Consider the following 23,908-nt stretch of genomic DNA (forward strand, 5'->3'; position numbering starts at 1 on the left):
ATGTTTCAGCTCCACAGAATAAATCGATTTTCGGTGTCGGTCGGTGATGAAGGTATTTTTCCCGCGTTTTGCAGTTAGAGACGTCGGTTAATTATTCGATTGTAAGGTTTCTGGAATTTCTAGTTTTCCTATATATAATATTCTTTGTTTCTGTGTTCTTGGTTAACAAAAACTTAATGCCTGTTTTTGATGGGGCATAAAAAGGAATTATAAAAGGATTTCTAGGAACTTCCTGCGACTTGTTTCATCGTCGATATTGTTCAGCTCATATATTATAGAAAAAAATATAGGAGGATGTGTCCAAGATACGACCGCATTGTTGACGTAGAACTACGCTGTTATTTTATATAAGTCGCTTGTTCATACCTTCGGTTAATATTCTATAATGTTGTGAAATTTTAGAAACAACTGCTTAGTAGAATAATCTCTGAAATGGATTTTTCATTGTAGAATCAGTTGACGATAATTGATTGATGATTCATTCTTGCCCTCGCAAAACAATATACTAGCTCATCGTATGTCGCAATTTATTCCATGTCAATGCATTGAAAATTTACCTCGAACGCTATTCCGGTGGCCTTTTTCGCAATTGACATAGACTCGGCTATAGTCGGCTATAGGCTATTATATAATCGAATGTTGCACCAGCACCATTATTCCACATCTCATAACTACATCAATATATCCTTGTTACCGCATGGAAACAACAACAATGACAACACTTGCAAGTATCAAATATCATGCTACATGTTATTTAGTATTGCCTCAAAGGAATCACACGTCTAGGCATCGTTCGTACAACGTGAACCAAGTAGTATGCATACAGAGCCATACATTGGTGGCTTGAATCTACTAGGAATATAAACACTTCTCATCATTTTGCGCTATTCTCAAAAGAATCGCTTCTGTTAATATTACTGGCCTCTAAAAAGTTGCATTACTTTCTCATGCTCGAGAGAAGCGCAGCTGTCACCTTTAGTGGAGGAAGTTTTGCTACTGGCAAGCGAAACCTAATCACATACAAATTTCCAGAACGACATACACTTTCTTGATAACAACCTCGAAAACAGCAGCAGTGCTTCATTATGATCAATATTAGCGCAAATGTAATCCTAGTTGAATGCAGTATTGCGACTGGCACGCGAACCCAAATAACTTATAACATTCCAGTAAGAAATTCAAGATGCTTGGTATTCCCCAAATAATTTTTTGGCGCACAACCTTAACGCTTGCTTCGCCATAACGTCAGTTTAATGCATTGATGCATTCTCAAAGGCACCAACGAAGCCCTTATGATGACGGAAAACAAACAATGTTAACTGCTTGGAAAAAGACTGAATTATGCCACACAGCTTGTATGCGAATTCGCTAATGAGTGTGTCAAGAGCGACCGCCTTCACCACCAGCGGGGGGAGCTTGATTTTGGTTGCTGCCTGGGTAACGGACTTTACATTTTCGACCGACGCGCCGAAATCGCCTACTTCGCTGTTGTTCGATGCGGTATCACACTCGCGAAGGCTCGGTTCAGTGCGAGCGCTTTTCAATGCACCAACATCGCGTGCATCATTAGATGACGCTTGCCACGAAATTTTATTACCCCTGGCAATGCGTTCGTTTTTTGCAGGGCTCGAGCCTGCATTCCTCTTCTTCTTACTCATCACACAATACTCGAAGCGTTCAATTTATGACGCGGAAAAAAACACACGATACGAATTACGCAAAAAACAAACAGAAAAACCAAACGACGATATACAAGTTGGATTACCACTGGTGGGGTCCAAACTTAGACCAAAGCGCAGCGAAAGCAAAGTGAACTGGATTGCTCAACAGTCCAATGCCGAATGAAAGTTTGCCTCAGCGAGATCCACTGTTTATACTCTAGGCAAGTATTCCCCTTCATTCTTCTACTTTTCCTTGGTTCACGGAGACTTTAAATCCTACGATTTCCCCTCCGTTGGTCTTCGGTAAGTTGCTTGTTATTGACCGCTCTGTTCGGGTAAGCACACAAATGGACAGAATAAATGTATGAGAAAATGGAAGCGCTTAAAGTTTTCATGAAATTGAACCATTTACAAACCAGGGAATTCTAATGTATAGTATATTAAACAAATCTTACGGTATTTCCGATTCGTTTAGTATGTAAATCGTCAAAATCCGTTCGCGGCAAAAATAGTTATTAACGTTAACTTTATTTCATAAAAACGTGACCTGTTTTCTGATTTGGCACCCTTAATGAAAGACGTAGTTCTACGTCAAAAAAACCCGAAGCTGTAACTGTAAAAATAATCATAAGCCACCGATTAATTTATAATTTACAGTTTACAATTCTTCCGCAAGTGCAATTATTTCACAAGTGTGTATATGCGTGACCATTATATTTAGTGAACACCTATCCGTTCAATCCGGTGACAAAAAGACTAAAATCAAATAAGAATAGTCCGAAAATGCATTATATTTAATAAATATTCCACGCCACTGACATTCATTTATACATTTCATTGAACAATATTCAGAAATAGGAAAAAAGTCACTTGTCCAAAAAAGTTACTCTTGTACGCGCGTCGGTGTCTTAGACCGAAGGTGGTGAAAAAGTGATATACGTCCCCTTCGTACCAACTTATACGATACGCTAAACGATGACGAACAACGAATGACGAAGCTAGAGAGAATCGCAATGTCGTAGTGTTGATGTTTTCTGAGAAATGAACGAATTATTGATTTTTTGGTCTCTCAGACCTATGCGCGAGTATAGGAGTGTTATCCGTCATGGTGTTTCGTCGAAATTCATCCGGTATGCTAAATCATTCATGGTTGAACCATAAAAATGATTCCCTGGTGGTGGAGGAGACTGGGAGGAAGAATTCAGGGTCTGCAGGAGTAAAATGCGGACTTAAAGAAGGAGGTCTCAGCTCCCGTTCTAAAATAGTAGTATTCAAATTCAGAGTGCCGAGGAAAATATACCATACTAGTGGTCAATGATTCTACAAATGTACCTCTTTTGAACTAGTAGCTATAAGGACCAAGCAGAAATATTCAAACAAATCAGCTATTTCAACAACATTCAAAGAACAGGTAATTTTGAACAGAAAAAAATTTATGTAGATATAATAATAATATTGTGCATCATTCTCATGATGTGCTATTTTTTTCAATCGTCCTCAAAAAACCATGAAATGGTAAATTTATTAATATACTAAAATACCATTTCATTCAAGAACAGTTATTCTGCACTATGTTTATTTCAAAATTATATTTAATGTAACTTTTAAAATTATGACATCATATTTTTTTATTATAAATATGTCTGTTCTTTTTGATTACAAGAAATAAATATTCGCTCGGTTAATCGAATACTGAAAAACAATTATTCGAATGAATCGAATATTTAAAAATGACCCCACGATTAATCGACAATTGAATAAACGAAAAATTTAGACATCTCTATTTGCAGTCAAATCCCTTTCCACAGTCCTCTGTATATTTATACCGTTTCCCCTCGCGCACTTATTGACGACACGGTCACACCTTTATTCCACACATCTTGAGTTTGGTTGGACGTACGGCACGACATGTGTCTGTTGGAGATGCTCGAAATTTCAAGCTTTTGAATAGTGTTCTCCAAATTGCCATTTGATCATTTTTCAGAATGTAAGGACCTTTCAATACCTTTTCGGTACAAGGTTTATCTTCAGCCGGAAGAATCTCCAGTGATTTTATGGCATAATGGGCCGAGGCCAAGTGCCTCACGATGTCCAACTTCTTCGTTCTAGAGTGGAGCTCCCAGTACGAAAAAAATATCAAGTGAAGTTCTTCATCTTCTGTTGTTTTTGAGATACTTTAAACTCTGCAGGTCATTCGTTTCTAATCGTGCATAGTTGCTTGATTGTTTTCGCCATGGCAGCTGCAAATCAACTGATAAGGGCATTGAAGCATTTTCGTAGAAGGCTTAATAAACGTAGGCTTTAAGGAAAAAATGTTTCATTCACTTATCTTTTGTAGTTTATTTTTCATCGCCATCCGAATTTAGTCCATTTGTGCATACGTTACTATGTAACTGACGTCATGTTCTAACTCTAATAACTGGAAAAAATGAAATGAAATCAATAGATATTTTCATAGTTTTGAAGAGCGTCGAATCTTGAACGTTAACGTTAACGGAAATTGGAGGCATTCCCACTTTCTCGTACATTTGTTTTACCCATTTGTTTGCATATTAAGCACTGCTTACCTACCCCTGCTATCAATAAGGTTCTACTTATGCATCGGTGAGTTACAATCTCCATATACCATTGCGAATTAAATGCAGTGTTTGTTCTACGGGCAATGTGGAGAGAGAATTATTACAATGCAAGCTCCGCCTGTTTTCAACTGAGTATCATTTACCCATTCGCGATTTCAAATAACAGTCGCAATCCAGCAACCGGATAGGTAACATTCTTTCTAGATGCTGAGAGGTTTTGCACAATATTGGTTTTCATAACGTTTCGCTTGTGAACTAGCTTGTGTGAATTCAGGAGTGTGTTCGAACTTTTTATGACTTATTCCGATAGATCATTTTATTTTCGTGAATTTGAACATTGTTTCCGGATTAAAAGTGAGGACATGTGTACCGTTCTGAATCATATTTCGTACAACATCATATTTCGGACACTTTGTTCTAATATCTTGAAATGCTTAATGCACTGATGACATAACTATAAAATTAATAGCACAATTGATTCTTTAGAGTAATCCCTTGGTTTCACTATCATTTCATATAAGAAATACATTTGAATTTTAACATAATCGGCAAAAATCTGACAACACTACTCATTATCGTTTGTTTTTGACGATTGCTTAGCGTGAGAACGTAGAATTTCCCCGTTCATAAATATTTAAATTTCTCCCGTGTTTCATCAGTTTTCATCATCGTTAACAGTTTACTGTGATTGCTTGGTAAGTGTTTCGCTGGTGATTATAAAATATAATCAAGTGTAATGTAATTTTCGTTCAAAAAATTACAAAATAAAGTGTTCGAAATTTGAATTCAATCTGTCCGAAATTTGATTTAGTGTCCGAAGTTTGATTTTTATTCGCTTCATTTGAAAAGCATTTTATTCGATGATTTTTTTATGCTTTCAATCAAATAGGTACCAAAGTAGAAAGCTTAAATGCATATTGAACAAATTTATTGAAAATTTCAACCAAATAAAAAAATATACCTTTGCATAAAGTTTAGATCTGTTTTCTGTATCATATGCCTTAAGCGTCCGAAATATGATTCAGAACGGTACATGTGAAGAAGGTATTTTCCAGTGGTGTGAACTATGTTCTTTGATGGAGAACTGAAACTGAAAGCTTGTTTTCACTTGTGTCGCCGCCGCTGCCGCCATCACACTATCGATTCGGTTTGGAGTTTCTTGTTCACTCTAGACAGCGAGCAACCAACAGTAGGGGAAGGTTGCCCGACTACCCTACCCCTACTACCCTTAGAAACTTTTTAATAGTGTCAAATGAAAGGTGATAATTTGGTAGTATGGTTACCTTTTCCTGCTCCCTTCATTCTAGCGCTTTGGAGCCGTTTTGTGTTTCCCATGCTTTAAAAAACGGAGAAGATAGATTTTTGACCTGTACGGAAATGAGTTGAGTGTTTTTGTAGATGTCAAAGACAATTCCGATTGCTTATGGTCTGCTCATCAAAACAATCTATAGAAATTGAATTTACCTGTTACCTGTAGTACACGGCATGCCGTTAATTGACAAAAATCAGGGTGGTCCTAAACTGATTTTTTTTTCACTCTGTGCGGGTGCGTTGACCGTTGAGCGGTGAGCTTTTATCATTGAGAGTTGAACGTTGAGCGTTTAGCAATATGCCTTGAGCGCTGTGCGTTTTTCGTTGAGTGTTGAGCGGTGATCGTTGAGCGTTGAGCGTTTAACGTTTAACGTTGAGCGTCGAGTGTTGAACGTTGAGCGTTGAGCGTTGTACGTTGAGCATCGAGCGTTGAGCGTTTAGTGTTGAGGGTTAAGTGTTGAGCGTTGACGTTGCATTTGTTTCCGTTTCCGTTTCCGTTTCCGTTTCCGTTTCCGTTTCCGTTTCCGTTTCCGTTTCCGTTTCCGTTTCCGTTTCCGTTTCCGTTTCCGTTTCCGTTTCCGTTTCCGATTCCGTTTTACTGTATGGGCCTTGTTTAAGCGAGAAACAAACACCCCAAGAAAACGTAATCCACAACAGCCAAGTGATATTTTGTTCCTCTTTACTCGCATAGTATCGCTTGGCTTGTTTCACATTGAGCAACAATCACGCAGAGACATTAACTCTCTCTGTATAGAACGTTTTCCGTGTTGTCTTTGATCGCTGATTCGTTGTTAGAATATACAAACTGATTGTACAGAGAATAAATAAAAGTCACAAATGTATCGTCGATAAGCTAACGTGACATCGAATAAGCAACAATATCGGACTTCACTGTGTTCGCGTTAAGTTTCGCAATTTTGAACTTATATCGGCGTCGGAACAGGATTAAAAGCCCCGGGATTTTCAATGAAAACAATCACTTGGTATAGCGAGTTTCCAACATTTCGATTCACTTTCTGTAGTACGAAACATCTAAGTCATCGAAATATGCCTCAGTGCCACTCTGCAGACTGCCTATTGCACTCAGGAGTGTGGTAATGGATCCATGTTTCATCCATTATCACAAAACGTCGAAAGACGTCCACGATTACACTTCAAAAACGCCAAACTGGATGTTTTTGGTCAACGGTCAGCAAACGCGGCACCCATCGCGCTGATAGATTTCTCATGTCCAAAATGTGGTGCAAAATGTATCCCACTCGTTCTTTCGAAATGCCTCGCGTAACTTCACTTAACGATCCTTCAAAATTAGTCGATTTCCTTTTTTTACGATTTCTGGATTCGTAGCCTCTTTTGGACTTCCAGAGCGAAGAGCATCTGCGGTGCTTGTACGGCCCATTTTAAATTCACTAAACTACCGATAAACTGTTGTTCTCGCAGGAGCAGAAGTGGAATAACATTTCGTCAACCACCGCATTGATGGTTCAGGAGTTTTTCCAATCAAAAAACAATATTTGATCAAAATATGATATTCCTCCATTTCCATTTTCTATACGAATGCTCATGTAGTGACACTTAAACAACTGTAGTTTGTGAACAATTAAACGAAATATCATGAAACTTCACACATAAGCTAGTGACAGACGAACCTCTCGAAATGAATCTTGTTCGTTTTTAGTGCCGCCATCTGTTACGGCCCAGACAGACAGACAAATTAAAAACGACACACATTTTCTTTCATTCACAAACACTTTATAAAACACATAAACAAAAACTACAAAATACTTAATACTAAACACACTAAACACACTAGAAACACTCATCCTGAGTCCACACCTGGAAAAAGAGAATAATTAGCGCAGTTATATAGAAGTATATTTATTGTCACTTACCTTTTATCGTCGTCCACGGATGTCCAGAACAATCACCTGAAAGGATAATTATTGATTGCACATAACTGTACAACACAGAGTACTTACCACTATCGGTGAACGACAACACATAACAAACAATCACAACATACAAAACAATAACAAACAAATTGTCAAACAATTGGAACGGATGGAAACGAACCCGCTATACAAAGTGTAATTGTTTATGGTGAATATTCTAGACGCAACCCATACAACAATTGCGCTATTCAAATGACTATGGGACCAATTGTATAAATAGGGCAAGAAATGTTCAGAACAGAGTCAGTCACAATAAACTCCTCGATCAGTATAGATCAAACCTGCTAGAATTCTGCTTAGAAACTTCTCTGGGCGGAGACACCATCTGTTGAAAAATCCCAGGACTTTTCAGCCCATGTCTTTTTCATGCAGCCATTTCTTTTTCATGCACAAATCACAAAAATCACACGAAAAAAATCTCGAAAAAAACACAGCGTTCAAAAACAAGTTTGACTGTAATACATTATATCCTAACATTTTTCAACGAGTGAGGAATGTCGTATTTTTAGAACCTTATGCCATCGGAAAAATTCACATTTTAGTTAGTCTTGAGAAAGACGGAGTTTATTTGGGGAATAACACAACAACATTTTTTATTCACTTCATTCACAAACTTAGATCATAGAAATTGCAACTTTTTTTTTTTTTTTATCTTCGCTTATTTTTCGTCGGCCTATTTCCGCCACTTCAGTGCCAATCACCGACATCAGGGAGGCGACTCCACCTGTTCCTACCTATCAGACTCAACAACTCATGAGCCGGGCCAACTTCTTTTACTTCCCCTCCGAAGGAAGACGTAACCAGAGATTTTTCGCCTCAGAAAATCCCAACGACGCCAGCTGGGATTGAACCCGGGCCGATCGGATTGTGAGGCTGTTACGCTAACCACACAACCACTGGCGCCGTCTAAAAAAATTGCAACTTGTAACTAGAATAATACCTAAAACATCATTGACATTTCAATTAAAGTGGGATGGGAAAATTCTCACTGCACGCAAGACCAATCAGTGTCGCTCTTTGCTCTGTTGATGGTGTCTGGTTAGCTAGTAAAATCCTAGTTTGCTCAACGCAGTGTTGTTCAATAAGAAACAGGCTGAGAAGAACTTCGATTTTATCAATGGAAACTTATGTTTTCCAAAACTTAAATGCAGATTGTTCCAGTTCACCACTAACTGTTTTACAAATATTCGGAAAAGTATTCCATACAAAGTATTTTCAAATGTTTTTACTGAATTTAAAATCAAAACCGATAAGTTGAACATTTTTTATAGTGGGGATGCAATGTAAATGTAAACGTACAAAGAGATAAATAAGAGTTGAATATTCTTTCCACCACTAACTTTTCGCTGACTTACAAATGGACATAATATTTCTGTATGTCATCCAGTTTGCATCTTACGCTTAAAAACTTAATTTTGTACCTGGAATTTTGTATCCTGGAATACAACACCAATCAAATGTTACCCTGGTGGCCACTCACTTATTCGTTTCGAGCTGATGATCGATTACTTTTGTTATTCATCAGTTGTGCAAAGGTTTGAGCATTGTCACAAGTCTTACACGTTGTTTGTAAAAAAGGAAATCTGAAACCACGATGCCCCCACAACTCGTGACTTTGCCCGAAAACATAGGCAAATCGCCTTGCAGCACTGATTGCAGCCAATTTCGAAGAAAAAAGGAAGAATTGATTAATAATCGGAGATCCCACCAACTGAGAATATTTACGGAAGGTTAATGTTGGCTACCTTTAGCTATTTATAAACCAGATAGCCGAATATTTCCTGCAAGTTGTTCCGTTGGATAGACGCTACCATAAGGAACTGCTACGGTTCGCCTGGATCAAATTGGATTTCCGAGTTCGATGTTCCTCTCAATGTGTGTTGTCGCAGGGAACGCTCCAACTTGCTACTGCTGTCCCCACTGTATAAGATTTAGTCACGAAGTTGTCGTAGGAAGCACGCAGGATTTATGTCAGAAGAACTGTGAACTAGGTAACATTTAAGGAATTGTCCCGCTGGTCTTTTGTTCGACGCGCTCACCGGGTACCCATTTCAGGAACTTGTTGACTGCTCTTGCTATTTATTCTGGCCCGCAGAATTGTGGTGAGCCACTTTTTGTACACTTTTTTACTCCTTCGATATCACATATTCCTCTTTGTAAACAATCAAAATCAACAAAAAAGTAATTGTTTTATTGTAGAAGTGCTCCGAAGTTGAATGTTGCGTCGAATTCTAATAAGGAAAACTTAGAATAAAACAAAGATTTAATTTTCATTTCACATTTCCTCTTCACCAGTTCACCAGGATCAACCCTAACCCACTGCAGCTGAGATGCGAAAATAAATAGCGTAAAATCCTTTCCGCACAGCCCTCAACTTTTCGGTTTCACATTTTCTTTCACAAAGTTTGTTCATGCTTTTCTAGCGTCGCAAGAAAAGTCTATTCCCGCTTTTCGTCTCGTTTACCCGGATCTACCGAACATGCACATGACGTGCAGCATATTAGCGTTTGCCGTGATGGTCGGTTGGAGCCATGGATATCCGGATATCCATGAAAGGAGCTACAAAAGAATCCGGACAGCAAAACTCCTCGCTCGTTCCCGAAAACGATTACGACAGTTTTTCCTTCCACCGAAGCGTGGCCACATGTGTTGTGCAGCCGCCGGAAGGGTGAACAGTCTTAACTCACTGCTAATCTGCACTCATGCAGCAGCTATCAAGTGCATCGAACAACATATTCGGAAAACTTTTACCCCAAAATGCATACTCACTCTCGGGAAAAATAAGACTGTTGAATATTTTTGGGGAAAACTTTGGCACTCTGAGTTCAACTTAGAGTTTGACACGATGGAGAGGTGGAAAAACGAAACGGAACAAATTATCACAGCACGAAAATCTATGCAAAACATTGCTTAGAACTGTCTTCATAATTAGTTTAAAGTGAAGTTATACTTACCCATTGATGTTGTTTCGATCAATTGGTGTTACATAATAATAATAATAGTGATTGACTTGCAACACATTGAGCACTTCCAAAATTCAAATATTCCTACCCAATTACATAAGCGCATAGATCAACTTTCAATTTTTTTTCCTAACGAATGGGAGTTTCTCATGGTACCATGCAGAAGGCAGAACTTCAACCATTCACCCGTCGTCATCACTCGATTCGACACGGCAGTTCTTCTCTTCGATAAGACTCTTCAGGTAGGGGGGCAAATTGTCCCCCATTCGAGAGACAAACGATAGTTGGATCTCTACTGTCTATATTCAAGAGGACAGAAGGACGGAAATGAAGAAAAATAATAACAGTTAAATGCGAGTCACCGATGCTATTGCCGCTGTTGCAGCTCGAACAAAAAAACTTCCTGTCAAGTTTAAATATTTTAGTTTTCAAAGTAAAAAAAAAACTCGGCCACTTGTCTTTAACGGTGCTTCCTTCAAGCGACACTCACCGGACTGTGCTGCATTATAATCTTGAATATGGAGCGACTGGAAGTGCATGAATAACGCTGAAGATGGTAGACAAACTGACATAAGACGAAATGGGATATAATTGAAATTATATTTCATGCTTCTTCGCACCCATTTCCTATTGTAGAAGTTTTAACGGCCAGCAGCCCGGACTGTAGTTCCCCTTTGGAGTCTCTGATGTACTGATCCAGCAAATGAGATTTTCCCGTTCCTAAATTCAATTATACTACCGCCAGTTGAAATTTTTCCGTGAAACATCCTGAAACATATCACATAATGAATCGTTGGTTGGTTTTAATTGACTGTTCAATATCAATTTCATTATACTGACATAAGCTTTTCGTTAAAAGTAAATCAGTATTAGTATTTTTCAAGTACACATCATATGTCTGAGTTGTATTGCCATACAAAAATAGGAAGGGTAAAGTTGTAAAGATTTTAGGTATGTTTATTACTTATGATTTGAAATTACCTCTACAATCAAAATCAATCCTGGAATGGTTAACATCCAAAAAATTCACACCGTTCAATTTTTGACGAAACTACGTTACACCCTTTATGAAACTACGCCTTTCATTAAGGGTGCCAAATCGGAAAACAGGTCACGTTTTTATGAAATAAAGTTAACGTTAATGACTATTTTTGCCGTGAACGGATTCTGGCGGTTTACATACCAAACGAATCGAAAATTCCCTAAGATTTGTTTGATATGATATACATTACAATCCCATAGTCTGTATATGGTTTAAATTGATGAAAATTGGAAGCATTCCCATTTCCTCATACATTTGTTATGTCCATTTGTGTGCTTTCCCGAACAGAGCTGTCAATAACGAGCAACGAAGGAGCAATCGTAAGATGTAATGTCTCCGTGAACAAAGGAAAAGAAGAAGAATGAAGGGGAATATTTGCCTAGAGTATAAACACTGGATCTTGCTGAGGCAACCCTTAGAGGCGAATGAACAGGAAAGAAGGTCAAAGGCAAACTTCATTTTTCGTGAGGACACCGACTGTACAACACCGTTGCTGGTTGCTGGGCGAGCTGGACGAATAGTTTTCTCAAGGCATAGGTGGTGGCGGAGTAATATGAGGAAAGAGTAAAGTTTTCCAAGGGCCTTTTTGAAGGCTAGAGATGAATGAACTGAAGATGTTTAAAGTATTTTTAATTCAACAAGGAAATGAAAGAAAGGCAAACTTTCAGTATCGTTCTAGATACGAAACAATGAACATCACTTGAGCCGGCTAGTGACCATTCTATCCTGGATTCCTCGAGTTGAGAAGACGCACCACGCTAGATATGGGGTACAGACTAGGGGGGCGTTGCTGATTAATGGTCAGCTGCATCCCAATAGGAAGTATCCAGTTTCGGGCACATCTACAGTGCATTGGAGACTAAAACATCCCGATTATGACAATAAACTGTAATACTAACCTCGAGCCAACCGCGAGTGATCGGTTACAAATTACTAACATAGCTAATAAGAAATATTGTCAAAATGTTGTACTCCCGGCCCTGCCAGGCTAACGATTAACGCCTTTACAAAATTATATATTTGAAAAAAAAAGTTCAAAAATGAAAAAAAATCACTTGTTCTTCCTTGTTTTGCGCCATCACATGTCTTCGTTCGGACTGAGCTGTGGACGCGACCAAATTACTCACTCGCTGGTATCTCTGGCATTACAATCATTGTTCTGGAATTTTGTGAGTGATTTGGTTTCGCATCGAGATGGAAAATGTATGGTGGGAAGATTTTTAAATCTGTGACGTCACAGATTTTATTTATGTATGTTACTTTTCTCATAATATTCCACTACATAGGAAAAGTGTTGTAATTAAAAGTGAAAATAAGCAGATGAAATGAACGAACTAGTTTTTTTTTAAATCAATGCTAGCAGAAACTGAAATTTCAGTGTTATTGAGATGTTCTAAAACAAATTTCAATTCAATTTTACTTCTCGTTCCGTCGACCAAAAACGCAAATGAACAAAGTCAGAGTCACAGAATCTTTTGTTCCATTGACGGAGAAACATTTTCTAGTTTTAGACGAATTGAGTGTTCAGCACCCTAATTGTGAAGAAAGTAACTACAATTGCTGACAAAAGATAAACTTCCATGAGGCTGCTCTAAAATTCAAACATAGTAGACATTAGAATACTATTTCTGATATATATGATAAGGAATCAAAGAAAAAATTAAACATTTTAGTTCGTGACATGTTTTGTTTTTGACGTAGGACTACGTCTTTCATTTTTATACCGGGGTGTAAAATCAAAGTTTCGAAAACGAAAGCGTTACGCCGGAGCCCGAGATTTTGAGCGTTAATAGCTCCTAAACAATCAAACGAAATGGTATGATAAACACTTCATTCGAAAGATAAAATGTCTACGCGTCATATATTTATTATTTTTCCATCCAAAAACTTTGGATCAATAGCCTTAAAATTGCTTTCAAAACAGGCTATTGAAATCACCAATCGGTATATAAGCGAGCGCCGCTCGGAAGTCCACTCAGTTATAATTGAACAGCGATTGGAGCATTTTGTCGCTATTGTGGTGAAGCTTATTTCGTTTATCATGAAAGCGCTAATGAACGGTGTCACCAAGAGCCTGTTTGTGCACCTTAGGCCAGAAGGGAAGGAGGAGAGTGATGCCACAAACGGTTCCGCTTGAGACATCGGAGCAGCCACCAAACACACACATACACGCGCGGAACTATTTTCGTTTGGTTGCCATCCAGCATCGAGAAGATTCCGGAAAGATGTCATCGTTGCTGTAAAATAATCTGCCAGTTCCCCTGGGAATTAAAAAAAAAAGTCACAGGAGGGTTGTGTCCGAGACACGACCGCATAGTTGACGTAGGATTCCGTTAGGCTATCTGTTGAATTTGGATATGTTTGAAGAATTACATCGTTAAACTCTTTGATAATGATTTGGTGCCCCTGAAAAGGGCAATTTTGTTTGGTTGTTGGGTATTGTTTGTTCACTAAACCAATGTTCACCGAGTGATGATGACAGAAGTATGGTAAACAGTAGTTGGGTGGTGCGTATAAGATAGAAGATGCCGAAGTGGAATAAGATAACACCTTACACTATATGTAGAGCATATGAGAAATCACTTTTTCAAATATTTCTTCACTTTTCCAATTCTTTCTCGTCGCATGAACTCCCCTTGGGTGAAAATGAACACAAAAAAACAGACAGCTTAAACCGAACAACCCGTTCTCGAGCGTTTTTATTTATGAAAATTGAAATAAATCGATGCATATATCAAGTCATTTTTAACACAACTGCTACCATATACAGTTTTACAATTACACTTGTGCTAAATTTTATCACAATACATGACCAGTCATTGATATGAAATTTCACGAAGCAACCAACATTAAAGTTCCAAATTTAAATTTTATTTGCTATAACTAATAGTATCACTATAGTATCACATTTGCAATGCCAATTTCCCTCGTGCACCTTGGTTTTGATGTCTCTGTTAGGGAACACATTTAGGTAGGAACAAAAATTCCCCCTATTTTCATGTATTTGCGATGCCGATTTTCCCCAGGCAGCTTGGTATTGATGTCTCTGTTAGGGAACCGCCGCATTTGTCGCAATTTCGACCAATTAGAAGTGGATTTTTCCATTAGGCTAGGGGTTGAGATTTTTCAATTGTTCGATAGTTAGTTTCATTACATATATTATTTTATTCAATATAAAAAATTGTTATGGAGTGCCGACATCGATTGACGCAAAAATTTCATCAATCCATCATGAAATGACTTAGCAATAAGCGTTTGAAATTGGACAATTTTCACGATGTGCTCGATTTTCGATTTTCAATTTGTACCCCAATGTGTTCCCGAAAGACGTAATCCTACGTCAAAACATTCAAGCGAAAGAGTTTTTCAATGTTTTCTAACCATATAACACTGCGACCAAATACAATTGGTTTTGTGATTTTCCAATCAAGTGCGATCAACGTAAGACCATGTTAAGACGGAATTCTCGCTCCTCGCGCACTGGCAAACAATGTTTACTCAACAATCAACGTTATTCGTAGACATATTCAATTTTGTACCATTTGAGTAACTGACTGGAATGCTTGGTATGTGAACTTTCTATCTTCCTGGCTACTAATACAATCAAAGTTAAACAAAACCAAAACCCGTGAACCTTCCCACCTTCTATTCTTCATCTCGGTTTCGCATGACGGTAGGAAAACTCTCTCCACAAAGGATGACAGCTAAGCTAATCTAGACTGACAAATATTAACAGAAAGGGCTTCTGTTGAGAAGAGCGCAAAACAGAGATAAGTGTGTGTGTATTTAGTTGCTTCAAGTCATCGATATATGGGCATTTGTGTGCGTACGTGCGTGCTTCATAACCCGTACATAAAAGTAGTGCATCTTCGCTACGCTGAAACCCCATTTGTAACGATAAATATAAACAAGGAGGGGAGATATCGGGAGGGAATTATTTACGCAAGGGTATTAGTAATGAATCTCTGTTGAGGCAAATATTCAGCCTTCTTCCAAGCAGTTAACATTGTTTGTTTTCTGTCATCATAAAGGCTTCGTTGGTGCGTTTGACATTACATCAATGCATTGAACTGACGCTATGGTGAAGGTGGTTAAGGTTAAGGTTGTGCACCAAAAAAATATTTGGGGATTTCCAAGTTATTCAATAAGTTATAAGTTATAGTCATTAGTTTAGTAAATGTCGTTCTGGCATTTTGTATGTGATTTGGTTTCACTTGCAAGTAACAAAATTTTCTCCACTAAGGATGACAGCTGCACTTATCTCGAGCATGTATTGTTCTGCGAGCACAAGAATGAATCATCAAACAATCATCGTCAAATGATTCTACAATAAAAAAAACATTTCAGGCCGACTAAACTGGTAGTATGGTTATTTCAAAATTTTCATAGCATTATAAAACAATATCCGCAGTTATAAAGAAGCGACTCGAATTAAACTACAGCGTAGTTCTACGCCAACAATGCGGTCGTGTCGAAACAAAATTTTCCCACGGGTGGAAATACTAATAGTCTTCTATTCAACTATCCATTATGAGCGACACTATTACCATCGCCAATGTATTGCGTATTTTTTCACCTCGTGATTATCAATTGAGCGACCAAACATCACCTTCACACTGTCAATTTCCATTTTTAAAGCTGATCCTTTGTGGTTTATGTTGCAATCATCATGCTTTAAGAGTCATTTTTCGTAACCTTCAAGTTCGCATAAGACACAACTTCGATAGTACGAAAAATTTGACCAACGAGTCGATGATATTCTCGCTATTTTTTTCCAGAGTTGGTCCAATTTATCTCAGAGCCATCTTTCCCCCAGTGTCAGCTTTCTCTTCCTTCACAGCTCTAACCATATCCAATTTACAAATTGATTTAGATCCATTCATGATCACGAATTCATGGGTCAATCACTGTTCCCTCGTCCAAAGTTTTTTAAAAGTTCGAAAGTAGACCTACTGCCATTTGTAGGTGACTGTTCAAATTTAAATTCTGTCAAAAAAAATTTTTTATTAAGGGGGGACCCCGGTTTGGAATTTTGAAGAGAATAGATTCTTTTATTTATGCATCTTTGGGAAGTTTATGCCCTCAGAAATGTTGTCCTAGACGGATTTTTCTCAAAACCATGTTTTTTCAGCTGTGGTATCGACCGATTTGGTTGAAATTTTTGATACCTCATTTTTTTGATTTTTTGTGGGCTTCTAAACAGCGATTTTCCATTAAAACTCATAATTTTACTAATAACTCATTTTGCCACTTTGGCAATTTTTCGAATTTTCAAAAACCCCCATGTAACGCTTTAGGTATTGTCCTAAAGTTTCAAAACATTCATTGAAATTCATTCTGCGACACCCCATTGTTTCAGAACTGATGCCACCAAGCGAGGTACCGATTTTCAGACAGCATCTACGCATCCAACTGTCAGCAGCGTAGTAATCATTATTCGTTCATAAGGTTGACGTCTAGATGGCGCCTGTTGCAAAAATCTTCTTGACTATCACAAAGCACCATCTTTCAATGGATACGTGTTAAAATTTAACAGCAATCGGTTGATTGGTTCATGAGTTACAACATTGAGAGTGAAGCAACTTTTATTTATATTATTGTGAAAAAATGAAAAAAATCCTAATTTCGTGTATTGATAAAGCATTGCTTTTTGATGGAAAAAATACAGTGCAAACCAAAGCATGGCTTGACAAACGTTATCCGAACTCTGCTCCAGCTATTGCAACTGTGGATATTACCGAATTACCGAAACTGAGGCCTATTTTAAGGAAAAATCGAAAGAATACTATAAAACTGATATCGAAAATATCGAATCATAAAATTGAATTTTGCAAAAAAGAAATTATTTTCCTGTGTTACCTCATAAACCTTTCAGCCGAACTGTTACAATAACCAAAATATCCGAGCACTCCACTTCATTCCTAAAATCCGAGAAAAATTCACGCAAATTCATTATTTTTCAACCTTCCAGACAGGGGTCCCCTCTTAATTCGTTTGTTCCAACAGGCTCAGTTGCATAAGTTTTAATGAGCCGAATTTTTAAATGTATTTTTAATGCTATATACCGTTCTGAATCATATTTCGGACAACATCATATTTCCGACACTTTGTTCTAATATCTTGAAATACTTATTGCACTGATGATATAATTTCTTTATAGTAATCCCTTGGTTTCACTATCATTTCACATGAGAAATACATTTGAATTATAACATAATCGGCAGAAATCTCACAACACTACTCACTATCGTTTGTGTTTGACGTTTGCTTAGCGTGAGCACGTAGAATTTACCCGTTCATAAATATTTGAATTTCTCCCGTGTTTCATCAGTTCTCATCATCGTTAACAGTTTACTGTGATTACTTGGTAAGTTGACTATAAAATATAATCAAGTGTAATGTAATTTTCATTCAAAAAATTACAAAATAAAGTGTCCGAAATTTAAATTCAATCTGTCCGAAATTTGATTTAGTGTCCGAAGTTTGATTTTTGTTCGCTTCATTTGAAAAGCATTTTATTCTATGATTTTTTTATGTTTATGTTTTTAGGTACCAAAGTAGAAATCTTAAATGCATGCATATTGAACTAATTTATTAAAAATATCAACCACCTGTTTTCTGCATCATATACCTTAAGCGTCCGAAATATGATTCAGAACGGTATGAACAATTTTCTTAACTCTATGGTTAGTAAAATGGAAACCGATTACTCGCGGTCGTCGCTAGTTTAGAAGGGTGACATATATTTTTTTCAGGAAAAGAATGGAATATAAGGAATCTGTAACAATGTTAATTGTCACACTCAATTCTTGAATCTATTCGTATATCTATTGCGCATTTACATTTCAGCTTATTCTACTATTCATAGCAAGGGGAAAATTTATTCTGTCAAATATATACCGGCAATTTGTGTTTTGACGTGGGACTACGTCCAACCGGAATATATGGAGGGTAAAATGAAAACCTAAACACAGAACATGCAGGAAAAAATGAAAGATTTCGAATGCTTATAGCTCGAACATTTCGTACTGGATAGGAGAGATGTTTGCATCACTTGATAGGAAATATTTCTACGCATCTATCGCAACTAACAAAATGTTGTTTTTCATTAGATAAACAATTGAATAACTGTAAAATATTAGGCGTTATCTAAACGCCCTAACTGCATCGTTTTGATTGGCCCGATTTACGGTTTCCCTAACACAACCATCAAAACCAAGCAGCCTTGGGGAAATCGGCATTGCAAATACATGAAAGTAGGGGGACTTTTGTTCTCATCGAAAAATGTTCCCTAACACAGACTTTAAAACCAAGCAGCGAAATCGGCATTGCAAGCACACGAAAGAGCCTAGAGGCGAGTGAACTGAAAAGTTTAAACCCTCTTAAAGCCAAAAAGAAGAAAAAGAACACACGAAAGTAGGGGGAGCTTTTGTTCCCACCGAAATGTGTTCCCTAATAGAGATTTCTAAACCAAGGTGCCTGGAGAAATCGGTATTTCAAATTCATGCAAGTCGGGGGTATTTTTGTTCCGACTGGAATGTGTTTCCCTAACACAGACTTCAAATCCATGAAGCGTGGGGAAATCGGCATTGCGAATTCATACGATTGAAATGTGTTTCCCTAATACAGACTTCAAAACCGAGGTTTCTGGGGAAATCGGCTCTGCAAATAAATGCAAACTGCGAGTACTTTTGTCCTCGCTTGCCTTTGTGCAGAGTGGAATATGTCTGTCCTAACATGATCTTCTAAACTTAGGAACCTGGGAAAATCGTGCAGCCACTAGAAGCGAATGAACTTCCCAGTTTCAAGCAAATTCGAGATTCGAGAAGTATGTACACTTTTGGGATGTAAACTTCAGAGGGAAATGTAAAATAAAATAATCGTTTGATAATTTTTTTTTGTCTTTATTGGAAAGATTTTCAGCCTTAGGCTGGTTCATCAAACGTTTGATAATTCTGACGTACATATATTTTGTTCTAGTCATCATACCAAACGTAAAAGGTCCGTCATTAAATTTACTTGTAACGAAGAACAATCAATCACAATAAATGAATTGACTTTACACGGCATTTGTTCATCTTTTTCACTCACAGAGCAAATATATTGAACTCAATTGAATTTGGAAACTGTTTCATTCAATCAAGAATTTAATCAATACAAACGAATGATTGCTAAGCTAAGGTAGTTCCACGTGAACCTTTTTTTTTTTTATAGAAAATGCTTTATTATCTAAATTTACATTATCGCCTTCGAAACAGGCCCCGAACAATCCAGTCATCGAGCCACTTTTTATAGCTTTTTTCCGAAATTGCGTTCTGTCTTGACGTGGCAAATCGTTCATCCCCTCTCGACCGTCTTTGAATGCCTTCTAGGGGAGCTGCAATTGTATCTTTGGGAGGTCATGTCTCTCAATACTCAAAAGCAGTTCCTTACAACTCATTTTTTTACTCAATTTTAAGGGGTGAGCCTCTAGCAGCCTCATCTGGAAAGGATTATTCAATACACAAGATTTTGAGTGTGCGTGTGTGTTTTTTTGTTGTTTTTTTTAAGAGGCGAGTAGCGCCCTACCAGCCTTATCTGGGTTAACCCAGACGTCTGGAAAGGGTATACACCAGTTTAATGATGATGTCCTCTTGACGCTCGCTACATCGAAATGCTCACAGTGTTGCTTCATCCAGGCCACGATCAAGCATTGCCAGGCAGACATGTTGTTGTTCTCCACGCCAGTATCCGTTTACTCGTCGAGACGTGTACCGATTTTAGGAATTGCCCTCCAACTTGAAGCGCAACCCGTCACAGCCACCCTCACGGAATATCTCACCTGTCGAGACGTGATTAGGAAGCGCCCTTCAACTTGACACACGTCCCGTCACAGTCACCCTCGCAGGATTTCTCGAAGTGCCTATAGGAATTGCCCTCCAACATGACTCTCGTTGGGTACGATCCATTGTAATATTGCAATCTTTTTTCCGGTAAACCCCTTGTTGTGCTTAGGGGGAATCCTGAAGGAAACCTACGCCCCAGTGCCTTTTGTTTGTGCAAACCGTCGTATTCTTTCGACGTCTTGATCGCGGCCACCTTCAACTCGTTCACTGGTGTATGACTTGCAGGCTTTCTAACCTTATTCTAGTTTGCCTTATTCCAATCACTACAATTGCAAGCGAGAAGAAAAGTACTCACATCTTGCATGTATGTTAGTTAGTTTATTGTATTCTAGAGGCTTTAAACTTAAAAGTTCATTCGCTGCTAATGTATCTGCTATAACGGTTTCTATAGGTGCCTTGATTTTGTGTCCGTGTTCGGAAACATATCTGATCAGTGCAAAGCAAGCGAGTAAAAAGTACTCACAGCTTGCAAGTGTCCACTATAACGGTTTCCCAAACTCTAATGCAAGCGAGTAAAAGAAATCACAGCCTGCATGTATTCATTATTACGGCTTCTCCAGGTACCTTGATTTTGCGTCTGTGTTCGGGAACACATTTCGATCACCACAAAAGCAATCTGTCGGAAATGATGCTCGGTGATAAATTTGAATAGTTGAGGTACCGTAACCTAACGTAACGAAAATACTCAAAAAAAACTTGTTAACGAAAACGAAGCTTATTTTCAGCAGACGTTTTTATATCGAACTGTTCTTTGCAGAACACTTTTATGTTTTTATTTACAATTTTAGCAGAAGACCAGCTAGGTGTACACAGTAAGTGCCAAAAGTATTGATACACTGTATTGCAAGTTTATACATCATTCAATTTTGAAAGAAAAATGTAATTTGTCAATTGAGGGGCTTAGAATGAAAGGGGTGTATGTGATTCGATCGATTTCTCTACATCGACTTTTTTTGTCATAACTTAGCTGCAATCTCATTCTATAGCAAACTCAAATTGGAACGTTTTTGCAGTTGAGTTATTAATCAAAGAAAAAGTTGACGAAGAAAAATCGATCAAGTCACTTACACCCCGTACATTCTAAGCCCTTCAATTATACATAGTTGTCCATCATACCCGACCTGTCTGTCTTTCCCAACTTTCCCCTACATGTTCATTGTTTACATAGATTTAACTTCGAATTTTGTTATGCCTAGAAGAGAATATAGAACAATCAGTAACTTCCTTTTTTGTATTTTATGTAATTGAAATAAATGAAACAAACATGCAGCATAGACAAGGGATAGTTCTTAAAAAGAACCTTTGCTCAATTGTCTCATGTTTATATTGGAGGCATAGCTGTCCTTCCATGTGTTTTTTGTAGATCCATAATAAATGAATCAGTTCATTTACAAGAATTTAATGTCACGCTTTCAGCAGGGCTAATGCACTCATTTCTGGTTTGGAAGAACTAACTAATTCTAAAAACAAAAGTTTAACAGAACACGTGTACACCTTGTTAGCGATTGCCTAATAACAATCAGATTAATATTCTGCAAAGGTGTTACAGATCACTCACTTCTTTATCAAACGATGTTTTTAAGTATATTCTTTCTGAAAAACACAAAAAAAACATATTCTCAGTATTAAGAAAAGTTCAATTGTCCCAGGTTAATATTCTAGGCAAAATTTTTGTATTAGAGCCAGTTTAAGGCAAACAGGGTCCGAAACAGAGAAAAGGTTCAAAAACTATGTTATTGTTGGAATTTGAACTTATGCATAGAAGTATTTTTATCATCAAGTATGATCCTCTATCACCTACTAAAATAATTAGGATTTTTATATGAGAAAGGTATTTCATGACTTGAAGGGGATGAATCAAAAATTCTTCTTTTATAATCAAAAAACGAAAAATATGTGTATAAAAAACAAATAGAAAGATAACTTACCTATGGTATTTTTTCGTCGAAATAAAACAATACCTTTTATGATTGTGCTTCTTCCTCTTTCGGTAATATGTTCAAGTCAATCCGTGTGCACTCAGACAAAAGGTTATCGTACCATTTCCGAACATCATTACAGCATTATGTAATTCGATTCACGACGCCAAATTAGATTCATCTTTCACATTACTCTTTTCTTCTCCCCCCATGCAGGAGGAAATCCTTAACAACACCACAAAATCGGAGCTGAGCTTCGTACCAACGACGGAAGACGATGGCAAGCTGATAACGTGTCGAGCGGAAAATCCAAATGTCACAGGACTATTTTTGGAGACCTCGTGGAAGATTGAAGTTGTCTGTAAGTATATGTACCCTAATCCGATCGTTCAAACACACAGCAAGCAAAACCATCGCTGCCAGAAAGCACTGAAACTGGCACCATAAAATCGCTATCTGAAATGGCGCCGAATGGATCTCCCGCCTCGCGTTTCCAACATATGAACACAATTAAACTTCAACTACCCATCGTTTCGGCTCTCGAGCAGCCAGATCACCGCATCGCGCCCTGAAGTGATAGGAAGAAATTAATTAAATTCAAATTCGAACCAGAGCTCGTAAAAACTAACAGCTCTAATAACGTTGTACGGGAAACTTTTTCGCTCGCTACGAATTGTTTTCGAAAATCGCGGTTTCGCGAGTTCGTGGCACCCTGCCTCGGGGGGTGGACTTTTCTATTGTCGACTTAATTGCGGTTCCGATTCGGTACATTTGATAAAAGTTTATCTTCGACGAGTCGCACGGTCGGGAAGCGAGACGAAGTGCGAAAAACCGAGTCCTGAGCGCATTTTCTTCACTCCGCCGATGGTATGTGGTAAAGTTAAAGCCATTTTCTAAGGCTTTTTACTCTTTTATGGGTGGGAGTGTTTGCGAAATAGGTACTTCTTGCACTCATGTGTCGTTTGCTCGAATCAGTGTCTCCCTTCGCAAATGCACATTTATAGCTCATAATAATTACCGAGGCGAAGTCGGCTCGTAATCGAAAAGTTATTCGCAGACGCGAAACGAACAGAGATCAGCGCCGACTAAACGCTGAACAAGATTCGAAGGGTGATAGCACCCAACAGAGCCTCTACTCGGCTTAGAGCTCAAAAAAAGTAATAATTATTTTCTCTCCCATTTTCAGATACGGAATAATATTCATGTGATAGAGAATGGAGGCGTACGAAATCTAGACACAAAAGCGTTATTCGTTTTTGTTTGCAAATCGAACGTATGAAATTTGAGACTACGGTTTTCAGTGTTTGTCATTAGCACAATTTAATTAATAGCCAATATCTGCTCGCTATTATGATTTATCACAAAAACATGCAATAATATGCATGATGTGCACCGATAAATTAAAGTGATATAAAACAATCTTTAGGGTTCTCACGAAAAAATCATACACGCGTTGTTTGTTTTTGCTCTATTCATTTTTGTAAATCGTTCGCGTATTTGTGCTGAGTTACTTTGAATTACTTCAACCCAAACGATTTTTGTCTGTTGTCATTTTGTTCGGCCATTCTCTTCTTGACAAATTTGAAGAGATAGGCT

General features: G+C 37.8%; 1 protein-coding gene across 2 annotated transcripts in view; it reads left to right on the forward strand.

Annotated features, from left to right (window-relative positions):
* The window catches only part of LOC129780282 (neural cell adhesion molecule 1-like), an 876,690-nt gene that overhangs the window by 792,889 nt on the left and 59,893 nt on the right, over nucleotides 1–23,908 (forward strand). For both annotated transcript variants that reach the window (XM_055788354.1, XM_055788355.1), the window contains one exon: nucleotides 22,529–22,673. In XM_055788354.1, coding sequence (XP_055644329.1) covers nucleotides 22,529–22,673 — 145 coding nt within the window. The remainder of the gene's footprint in view (nucleotides 1–22,528; nucleotides 22,674–23,908) is intronic.

This window comes from Toxorhynchites rutilus, chromosome 3 (assembly GCF_029784135.1).
Source record: "Toxorhynchites rutilus septentrionalis strain SRP chromosome 3, ASM2978413v1, whole genome shotgun sequence".
Classification (NCBI taxonomy): Eukaryota; Metazoa; Arthropoda; class Insecta; order Diptera; family Culicidae; genus Toxorhynchites; species Toxorhynchites rutilus.